The 12,059-nt window shown below is 31.6% G+C and overlaps 1 protein-coding gene across 3 annotated transcripts in view; it reads right to left on the bottom strand.

Moving 5' to 3' along the window:
- LOC138703204 (prolyl endopeptidase) overlaps positions 1 to 11,108 on the bottom strand; it is a 52,762-nt gene extending 41,654 nt beyond the window's left edge. Inside the window, exons 1-3 of one of the 3 annotated variants that reach the window (XM_069830905.1) lie at positions 10,922 to 11,108; positions 10,740 to 10,840; positions 5,473 to 5,592 (exon numbers count right to left, since the gene is read on the bottom strand). In XM_069830905.1, coding sequence (XP_069687006.1) covers positions 5,473 to 5,538 — 66 coding nt within the window. In that variant the 5' untranslated portion in view covers positions 5,539 to 5,592; positions 10,740 to 10,840; positions 10,922 to 11,108. The remainder of the gene's footprint in view (positions 1 to 5,472; positions 5,593 to 10,739; positions 10,841 to 10,921) is intronic. The other 2 variants (XM_069830903.1, XM_069830904.1) reach the window with 2 other exon arrangements.
- Between the last annotated feature and the right edge of the window lie 951 nt (positions 11,109 to 12,059).

Raw genomic sequence — 12,059 nt, 5'->3', positions numbered from 1 at the left:
ATGTCCAGTTTGTAGAACAGAATTGTTATTATATTGGACTGCTAAATTTCGTAAAGATTCTTCAATCTCGAACACTAAATTTCTACTAATATGAAGATGTTCATCATTAACTTGGAGTAATGTCTTAACAATATTCAAGTGCTGAATATTAGCCTCCCATTTCATTTTAACCAAGTTCAATCCCCTAACATTTCGAGGAGCATAAAGCATATTATTCGGACAATCATGTGATAGATTTAACACTTCTTTAACAGCTGACTGAATTAATTTATCGACATCTTCAGCAAAAGAAACTGGAATCTTGCTCAATGGAGTACATTACAAATGATAAGTAAATCCTGACCATATAAATTGATTAAGAATGTGAAGTTTTTGATCTGGTTTCAAAAGTATGGAAGTTGATAAGCTATTTAGATCACTTTCTAGTTTTTTAATAAGATCAGTTTTATCAAAAACTATCTCAAACCTCAAATGTAACACCAAGATACTTAATAACATCTCCATTTCTCCAGAAGAAATTCAATTTTTAGTGATGGCTGATACAGGTGTCCCACGTCAGTACAAATAGTCTCAGCCTGTGAACAGCATATGCTATAAAAATATGAAGTGCTGAAAATTATTTCTCCTTCTGTTGTAGTGAACAGCGGGAGAGTTTTCAAATTTAGTGACTTTTAAATAAGACTTCGTATTTTTTTAATTACTTTTTTATGTATTACTAATTTGTCTATATACTGACTACTTTAAGAATATTTTTCATTCAGTTAAGCTTGATATTATGTTAGAATACGGTTTTTACTTCGTCATTCTTCTCAAATGTGTTAAACTTAATTATGATATTAACAAGCCTACTCTTTGTTATGTGTCTCACCTGTCACATTATCTGTCACATCCATCACACAATTCTTAAAATGTTTTTAAACTTACATTTATAAATCATTTAGCATGAAATTAAGGTGAGTGTAACCTTCAGTGGTTGAACTTCATATATAAATTACAGATATTTTGATAAGAATACAAAATTCCCTATTCGCAGAAATAATTACCTATACTTGTACTGCTCATATCTGAGGCTCAACCACGGTCACATTCATCATACCATACATTTGTAAATTACAGATAAGAATGAAGGTAGATGTTTACAACTGCCATCATGTTTTATTTTCCTTATGCTTAACACCAAATAGAAATGAAGGATTGAAGTAAGTAAGACACTATTTATTAAGATTTATAATACCGGTATATTCTACCAGATGTCACGTCCGTCACTCGTGGAATACATAATATATGAAAAACAGAAGTAGATGAACAAGATGCAATGCAGCCAAAAAATGTATTATTAGTTTTTGCTAAAAATGCTAATAAAAAATGAAATAAACTAAACTAAATTAAATCCATTTAAAAAATTAACGAAACTAAATTAACTGATATAAATAAAATTACTGATTTTAAAAAATATTTTAATCTTTTTCCGAACTCAGTTTTTAAATCAGTGATTTTTATAAAATTCTTTAGGTTCAGAGAACAACAATTCATTGCTCTACCTTCAAAGCGTCACAAACTCTATCTACTACTTTCGTAACAGGGAGAAGAGGTCCTCCATTATCTCGCTCCTTCTCAAAATATTCACGCAACCTGTATATAAATTCACGACTTTGCTCTTAAAAGAGCTGATTTCTTCTTTTTCGATTCTGACGAACCACTGGCCATATTACTATTTCAATAATAAGGCTTACAGGCACCGTAAATTGCTCAACGACAAAACAACGTAACTACTCCACCTGTAATAACACAAAAAACTGACGACTCATTCGTCACGTGCTTCGCATAAAAAAGTTCGTAAAAGAGGAGCGAGGAGACTAAGAGGAAGGCAGAAAATAGAAATGATTGGGGAATGCTGGGTTTGCAGTGAAAGACTTGCCCATGGGCAGAACACTTATGTACATAATTGAAGAGTGATTGTTGCATAAATATGGAATATTAAAAGTCTTTAAGTAACCATATTTTATGAATACAAGGACTGTTTCTGATTTGTATTAAGTAATACCGTCCTAAAAATGTTCAGTAGGTATGAACAAAGATCGTTCATAAAAATAAAAGTTGCAAGAGGAAAAAATGCAACCCAGTGCTTTATGGCATTACAAGAAGCTTGTGGGAGAGAAGTCCTACCATACCGAACTATTGCAAGATGGATGCAAGCGAGGTATTCGTTTTCAATCAAGAGTTGGCATCTGAACAGCTTTCGATTGATCAATGAAAAAAAGATTCAGAAATGATGCTGCAGATGGAGTTCACAGTCTTCCAAGGATTTGTCAACGTACTTTGACATGGCAGAGGTCTATATTTGAAGTATGTAATGCCAAAAGCAATCTAAACAAATTTAGTGAGAAACAATAACTATGTTGCCATTACTTTTCGAATGTCTCAGTATTTGAGTTTGGAAAACCTGTCATAAACATATCAGAGAATATCAATAACATATTTTTTTTCTTCAAATAATGTCTTCGCAGCACCAATTACAATGTAGGCTACATTCTTAAACTACATCTGTGTCGGTAAAAAGACTTCATAGATTTCTACAAATCTAAGATATGCATAAAGAGGCTTCAGTGCATTTCTCTTGTTCTGCCACAGACTTGGTTTATAATCTCTGTGCTGTGGAATAGTTTATAGGTAAGATAGTTGTTTTAGTTTTGTTAAGGCTGCTACCAAGAGTATACTTTTCTGCTAAGATAGTTGTTTTAGTTTTGTTAAGACTGCTACCAAGAGTATACTTTTCTGCTAACTATTTGTGCATGGTATCATAGTGCCTTTTTTGTATTAGAACTTTTGAGTTCTTCAGCAGTTTGTTGATGAATCAAACACACTGGTGTAGCTCTAGATCGATTAGGTAATGTGAAGCAATATAAATAAAACATTCTAATAAATATTATCTTCATAATCGATCATTCTTCCTTTTCGCGTCCATATTTTACATGACACATTAACGACCATAAACCATATTAAAGTAATAAATTACTTAAACGATAAGTTCTTACATTAATATTGGCTGACATGTGCAATAACAGCTACTGGTACATTCTGGTAACAACTGACAGTAAAGGTCACTGCATAGGCATATTGTAGAGTCACTTTATGCATATAGTATTACAGGACTTTCATTTTCTTAGTTCACACAAAAAGCACTTTTGTAATCCCAAAAAGTAACATATCCGACTTAATTTTATAAACTGTAGAATTAGCCTATTTAAGTAAAATATAATTAATTTTGCGGATATTAGCATAAAATAGCTATTTGTATATTGGAATCATTCCTAATACTACTTTGTTATTTAAGAAAATTAGTATTTGGGTGAATATTTTGAAATGGGTAAATGTATGTCCCGGCTGATTTAAGGAGTTTCTTGAAAATGTTAACTGATTACTTTTGCGTTTAATTAACTAACTCTCACATGTTTTAGTTGGAAACAAAGCATAAAAGGATTAATTTTAAAATTAATTAAAAAATAACGTCCAAACGTCAAAATGTAACTATGGTCCCTATGTCCCCAACTACATTTTACTCTGTTTTACTAAGTTTTTCTCGGAATGCTTCAATTTGATTTTATTTCCTCGGCAAAGATTATAAAAATAAATAGTTAAAATACTTATGAAATACATGAATTGTTGTTTGTTTAATTCTGAAAGGACACAACTTCAGCGTAAAGTTTGTCCCCAAAAATTTCGTAACGCTGGTCCCTCGAAATAAAAGAGCTACACAAAAGACAATTTTGCTTCATGTGGTAAATTTTAACGGTTGGTAGTGATGAGAGGTCAACATGGCGCCAGTTAAAAAACTTTTCGTCCATTGTCGTAATTTATTTCATTGAAAAATACAAAAATCATCACTGATGACTGAATGTTATGTTTTCTATTGGTAACACCCATCCCAGGTGGCATTAAATATAGTTTGTATATATTAAACTTTCGTAGTATATGCAAAACATTACAATGTTTGTCGACTAAAAAATCTAACCTCCATGATATTTTTAACGATTTATTTTGTCAGAACTATTGCAGAAATTATACTAATTTGTAACAATGGTCCCTGTAGTAACTTCGAATATTATTTCATGTGATTGTTTATAGGAAAGAAAAAAAGTCTGATGATGAAAGTAGGAAATATGAAAGGGAGAAGATACAAATATGACTGAAGAGGAGTTGCAGAAAAAAGGGACTATGGCAAAGAATATGAAAAAAGGAAGAAAATAGCAGATATGACTGATAATGAAAAAAGAAATGTTCGAAAACAAGTGAAATGTGAAATGCAGCCGTTCAGAAGATACCTTAAACAATGGGCTGTAAGGGAAAAATAACAACAATCCCTTGGCTTTTTTTTAAATTAGAAAATCTCACATAAAAAATTTTTTTAAGCTCAACTGTTACCAGAATTTTCAATAATAGGAGCAAATGTAATCAATGTGAGAAAAAAGTACACAATTTAATATAATATATTTTTTCCAGTTTTGTTATTCATATTTGCCCATTTCAGAATATTCACCCATTTAAACTAATTTAAGTAGCCTGCTAAAAGGTATTAATTTTTATAAGACTTTCATATTATCTAATTGGCAAATATCCTGTAAGTGTGCTTACAAAGAAACTGTATTCCAGCCTTTGTCTTTTCTCTTTTTTAAACAGCATGTATTATAACCCAACATTTGTTTTCAATAATTCTTGTACCAGAACTAAACTCTGTCTGGTTTTTAAATTCATTGTGGCAAGAGACAAACAGAAGTTCTGACAGAACATTTACGATTTAATTTTACAGAAAGTAAATTTTTATAGTATCATATTTTTATTTTTATTTCTGCAACAAATAAAGTTATGCCAGTCATTTTGTAAAGCAATTCGTGTAGAGATCTCCAAGCCCTAAAATTTTTGCCTCAAGAAATTTTCGAGGCATAAATCTGTAGACCATTTTTTCACAAAAAAAATAAAATAAAATAAAATAATAAAGCTTCTTTTTTTTGTTCTACGTACTTTCGCAATAACTAGAGATAAGTTAATTTTGAAAAATCATTTGTATATACAGTATTTATAACAATAAATAAAATATGTAAACAATAATTCTCTGACAAAAATGTTTTGAATGTCTATCATTTCATATGACCTTATGCAAAAAAAAAAAAAAAAGTATAAAAATCATTACAACCGATTTTCTTCATCCAATCCCCAAAACATATTATTTTTCAAATAAAAACACCTCAACTGTTCTGTAAAAAATATACTTCATACACATAAGAATTCGTTCTTAAATACTGAATATGGACAAAATCTGCCAATTAGCTTATATGAAATCACAAATACAAAAAACCACATTTTCTATAAAAGGACGCTGAAATCGATTTTATGCAACTTTAAGGAGAAAGTAAAAGTAAAATTCCTGCTCTTCAGTTAAAAGAAATGAATGACAATAAAACTTATTGCATTTACCTTGTCCCCATGGTACTCATCAACCACATTCTCATCCCTTCTAGCAACTGGATATTCAAGCTTCATATTCTCGTGAATTGTTACTTTCACAGTCTTGCAAGAATCTGCTGGAAGAATGTTCTGTGAAAAAAAATATATAGGATATATATATTTTTCATAAAAGCTTTTAGCAATTCTCATTATTGAAGAATGTTATTATATGTTATTTGCATATAATAAGATACTGTCCAGATTAAACAAGTCTTCCAAGAAGGAATGCAAAAATTGAAAGTTAAAACATGTCAATGTTACACAAACTACAGACTGACAACTAATATGATAATTTGTAATTTAAGATGTTAATTTGAAGATCAAGATCTAATAAATTATTACATATATTTTGTTACACTGTTCTTAATTAGACTGAAGTACCCAAAAAAATACGCATTTTAGTGTTTCAATTTTACAAGATTTTAGAATTCGCCATAGGCTAGTATAGGATAGAGTAAGAATAGAGAAGTTAGGTTAAGGTAGGTGGGGTACAATTTTCAGGTCTGCAGTAAGTTGTAGTCCTCTAAATTTGGTCCAATTAACATGATTCCTGCTGTACAGCTGTAAATCCACTATCAGTAGAAGACAGGCTGCCCATGTGCAAGGAAGATAATGACCTACAACTAAAGGTATTAATGGTTTTGCCTTAATTTAACATACTTCCTTGGATCTAATACAGAATAAAGAATAAAAGGGCCCTAAAGGTCGATTCACATTATACAGAATGTCAACGCCATGGTCTGACACTGTCACATCCAATGGCAACACATTCACATTTATATCGCACAGTAAGAAGAATGGAAACAGAGACATAGCTATTCATTGGATTTTAAATTGTTCAGGATTGTTAGTAAAAGTTTGGTGGATTCACAATTCGGTAATGACAGAAGCTGGTTCAAATGATTCATCATCTTGACTGGGCCAGATGCACACTTTCCCATAAGGGTGCATGTACCTGAGGTGATATACAGTAGCCTATTTCATTATTGATACTCAAAACTAAAGCAGAGTATGGTATCTTGGCTCCCTGAAGCATAACCTCAACAAAGTCACCTAATTTACCGCCATTCCATGTGGACAGGTGCGACATTTGTATAACATTTTTAACCGCATGCTACATCTCTTATACCTGCTGTATAATTTATTGTCGCAGAATTCTAACAATACTTAAGATACCAGCAGCGTAAATGTCCGAGGATGGATGTGACCAAAAAATGCACTTGCAGTGAACATCTGAGCTAATAAAAACAAGAAAACTGTGAACTTAATAAAACAAATACCTTGAGAATTTTTGTACTAAAAGTTAGTATTAACTTATAAAGGTTTCCTGGAATGATTAAACATTTATATTTGGATTATAACATTTTAAAAATAATTATGCACACAACTGATGTGACACTTTGCAGTTGGACGGGTGTGATACTGTGAAGTTATATTTGGTCTATGTTTTGTATATCAAAATAATGAAAATTTAAAACTAAAAATGATCCATATTATTTTAGGGAGCACTAAATTAAATACTAATAATTATAATGAAATTTTTTAACAACATTACACAGTCATTCCATGCTAAACTAAGCCTGGACAACATTTTTTGAAGTTTAGTATTTCTTCCTGGAGACTAATAAGTTAATAATAAATCCTTATTTGGGCTTATTTATACTTCACAGTAGAAATAAATTTAACAACTTAGTTCCCTGTGTTTGTGTTTATTTTATGAACAAATGTGAAGTGTGCACATACTGAACTTCAGTGTGAAAAATGATCAATGTTGGCAGTCCTTAAATTGTTCCCTCTTTTCATCAATCAGCTCATATGTTGCCATCTTATCTGCAGCAGTAGTTTTCTTCCTCATTTTAGGACTTCATTCTAAAGGGAGGTGAGGTAGATAATGAGTTTTAATTATGTTAATGGTAACAGTTGTGTGTGTCACACCTGTTTCAAAAATTACTCTGAAGTTTATTTTATTTATTAATAAGAAACTATAAAAGAAATAAAAGTTTACAGAAGTAAGACTGAGTCACTAATCAATACAATCTGAATATTACACTTGCTTGATTCAGAATTAAGACATAAAAAAGTGCTGGTTAATATCTGTCACACCCGTCCTACAGAGTATGACTGAGGTTATTAAACTGTACTTACTATTACTTACGGAAAAGTGAATTATTGAATTTTTATAAGTGACTTCTCTTGTTGTATGTGTTCATGTCATATAGGCTCATTCTCACAAATAAGGATAATTTAAAAAAATATATATATCAATTTTGTTCTTGCTCCAAAACATAATAATATATTTCAAATGTTTTTCCTCTCTTCTTATTTTTCATAGACGAATACGGAAAAGAGAGAAAAGTGGAGAACGTCAAAACAAACTTTGAGAAAGAAACTGAATGAAAATGAAAAATCCAAAAAAGTTTACTTGTTGAAGGAAACATAGAAATCAACTGAAGTAGTACTTAGTTCTAAGATTGTTCAAAAACATCAGTAAAGGTAAAGGTAAAGGTATCCCCGTAACATGCCATGAAGGCACTTGGGGGGCATGGAGGTAGAGCCCCATGCTTTCCATGACCTCGGCACTAGAATTTTAGAAAATACATAACAGAGTCTGTTTCCTGTAACCTTTATAGTTTGTTCTGGAAGAATACCTATCAGTGTTTCATATGAAACATAAGACACATCATTTTCATCCATTCTGAAAATCTGAGCATTTTCTCCGTCACACACTCTCAAGCACATAATTTTAAATTTCACCATCTTCTTCAGTTGCCACAACCTGTTTCCAGGATTTCTTCCTTTTCTTGAACACTGTACTCAGAACATCTGAATTTGCTTCCAAAAGTTTTTTAATAACCGTCTGTTTTTTATTTGGGCTTGTAGAAAGCATCTTCTTCACTCTTCCAACTGTCTTACAAACCAAGTGACACGCTTGTAAGAACCAACTCAGGAGTTCCATTTCCAGTCTTTGCCTGCTGCTCTCTTCTGCCTTTCAGCATCCTTACGTCCTTTGGGCTTCAGTTTGTTCATGTCTGCAGATAAACTTTTTTTTTTTTGCATTTGCTCGCCTCTTCCTATTTCTCTCCCTTTCCTTCAACAAGTAAACTTTTTTGGATTCTACCTTACCTACTTTTAGAATGAAGTCTTAAAATGAGGAAGAAAACTAATGCTGTATACAAGATGGCAACAGATAAGCTGATTGATGAAAAGATGGAACAATTTAAGCACTGTCAACATTGATCATTTTTCATACTGAAGCTCAGCATGTGCACACTTCACATTTGTTCATAAAATAAAGGCAAACACAGTGAACTAAATTTTTGAACTTATTTCTACTGTAAAATATAAATAGGCCCTAATAAGGATTTATTATTATTATTAGTCTCCAGAAAGAAATACTAAACTTTAAAAAATAATGTCCAGGCTTAGTTTAGCATGGAATAACTGTGTAATGTTGTTAAAAAATTTCATTACGATAATTAGTATTTAATTTAATCCTCCCTAAAATCATATGGATCATTTTTAGTTTTAAATTTTCATTATTTTGATACACAAAACATAGGCCAAATATAACTTCACAGTATCACACCCGTCCACCTAAAAAAGTCACACCAGTCCTGTGCATAGTTATTTTTAAAATGTAATAATCCAGGTATAAACGTGCAATCATTACAGGAAACATTTATAACATTAACTTTAGTACAAAAATTCTCAAGATATTTGTTTTATTTAGTTCACAGAGTTTTCTTGTTTTCATTAGAGGTGTTCATTGCAAGTGCATTTTTTGGTCACATCCGTCCTGGGACATTTACGATGCTGCTATCTTAAGTATTGTTAGAATTCTGCGACAATAATTATACTGCAGGTGCAAAGTTGAATGTACTACACTGTGATCCAGGTATAAGAGATATAGCATGCATTGCAAAATATTGGGAGACAGTAAACTGGTTAAAAATGTTATGTAAACGTCACACCTGTCCATATGGAATGGCTGTAAATTAGGTGACTTTGTTGAGGTTATGCTTCAGGGAGCCAAGATACCATACTCTGCTTTAGTTTTGAGTATCAATAATGAAATAAGCTACAGTATAACAATTCAGGTACATGCACCCTTATGAGAAAGAGTGTATATGGCCCATTCAAGATGATGAATAATTTGAACCAGCTTCTGTCATTACTCGAATTGTGAACCCACCAAACTTTTAATAACAATCGTGAACAATTTACAATCCAGTGAATAGCTACGGTATGTCTCTGTTTCCATTCTTCTTACTGTGTGATATACAGTCGTGTCTAAACTGTATCCCTGATCACATATAGAATATGACAGATTGGCGATCCTCATGTTAAAATTGGTAACATGTAGAAGAGAACAATCGCCAGGATTGCTACCGTCAATTGAGAATGACTGCTAGATGGAAGTACAGTTGCTCATTCTGTTCAAATGAGAGTTATAACGTGACTTCTTTCTTATGCAGTAGCTAGATGGCAGCGTGGTGAAATTTATAAAAGTTGTTACCATCAAAGCCTATAAGGTTGAGCAATCTGTTACATAGGCCTATGTGATTTGGGACCATATCACAGTTTGTCTGAACTGTAACAAAAATTTACAAATTATTACAAATAAATCCTTTTGATTTAGAAGTGTCTGATGTATGGAGCTTCTAAATGATGATTGTAGAATGAATAGAAAAACTAAACATGAATAAAGTCTTCTTTAATTCAAAGACTTTCACAAGTTTTAAAAACCTATAATTTGTGTGTGTCTGGACAGTAACAAGGTATCTTTTGTTTTTTTTTTTTTTTTCTGATCATATTCAAGGACCTGAAAGTTTAAACAAATTACATTTGAATAACTAGCAAAAAGAAACTTTATTGCCTACTTCAAAATTTTCTTTCTCTTAAAAAAGAATGTTTGTAAGATGAATAAACCATCCGAAATGTCTGGACCGTAACCATGGAATGGCTAGGCCTACATTTTCACTTACACAATTACCCAGCCCAATACATAAAGTATGTTGTGGTCGAAAAACAAAGTATTAGCCTACATAGCTAGAAACCGGATCACATAGGCCTAGGCCTACTAACTTCTATTGACAGAACAATATAATACTGCTGATTTATAACACTTTTATCAATCTATGACCATGTGTTTGCAGAAGAAAATAAATAGATTTTTTTTTTTTTCATAAATGTCTACTAGGCCTATACCTTAATTTTCTACCCTTCCTTCAATTTACCTGTGACTGCTGATAACGTCTATGTAGAAGCACACCACGAAATGGTTGTGTGTTTACACATGGATAATATGACAAAATTCTAGCACTTATCTTCAGATAGTCTGAAAAGAATGATTTATTTACATTCACAGAATTTCTTAAGACAGCAGGAAGAAACGAAAACGAGTGCATTTCGCTCTTACCTTCTTGCTTTTGCTATACCTTAAATATAAAAATATATATTAAAATAAATCAAAAATATCACAAACAGAATCAACGAGTGATAACTAAATTCAAAGTGTTGACAAATGTATTATTTGTTAAGCCGAAACCTAATTCCGCCTATTTCTCGTCATTCTCGTCATATAGATATCTCACGCACATAACCTACATGACCACTATTGCCATCTAACGGAGTTACGTAGTACAACTAGCAACAAGTTTCGGTGTAACAATAAATTAATAATACCGGTAATATATTGTACATCTTGATTACACAACTTTTAACAATATTTCACTTCGGGAAACGTGTTATGTGTCTTTCTCGTGTTAACACGAGAAAGACACATAATACGTTTTCCGAAGTAGTAATAATAATAATAATAATAATAATAATAATAATAATAATAATAATAATAATAATAATAATAATTTGAACACGTAGACCAAAGTTCGTAAAGCACTACAACATTTATTAAATTTATGAAGACCCTACTTCAGCTAATAGTGTAGGTTCATAAGCAAAATTGGTGTTGGATGTGAAGAAGGAGTGAGGGAATTAGACCTTCCCGAGCCTGGAAAAAGATCACAATCTTAGATCAGGGTGACCAGCTTTCCAAAATAAAAAAACGGGACACTTATTAAAGTTGACATGAATCAACATTTTATCTAAACATTCATTATTACTTATGTTTATGTAATGTCAGTGAGCAATAAGGTCCAGTTTTATTTATTTTAAAGTAATAAATACTGTACCGTACACCAGTGCTGTCATGGTAATTTTTTTCTTGGCCATATGTCCCACCCCTTGTTTTATCCATTGAAATATATTTTACTATTCTCTCTCTATCTCTCCGACTGTCATTTAATAATTTGTTTTTAATATTAAAGAAGAAGTAAAGAAATTGTTTTGCTTTACATTTTAATTCTACAAGTTTGATTTAAAGGGTACACCATGTAGCACCTCCGTAGATGCACACTTGTCTCGATGAATCTTGGAGTGTGTATTTGCAGTACTTCTTGTTTTTCAACCATTATTCTGGTCCATGTTGAATCTTTCGTACACTACTTTTTAACACTTGAATATAAATAATTGAGTGATTAAGTAGCGGACTTACTCGT

The sequence above is a fragment of the Periplaneta americana genome, chromosome 7 (genome assembly GCF_040183065.1).
Source record: "Periplaneta americana isolate PAMFEO1 chromosome 7, P.americana_PAMFEO1_priV1, whole genome shotgun sequence".
NCBI lineage: Eukaryota > Metazoa > Arthropoda > Insecta > Blattodea > Blattidae > Periplaneta > Periplaneta americana.
Note: the sequence above shows the minus strand (reverse complement) of the source record. Positions and strands in the feature narration are given on the sequence as shown.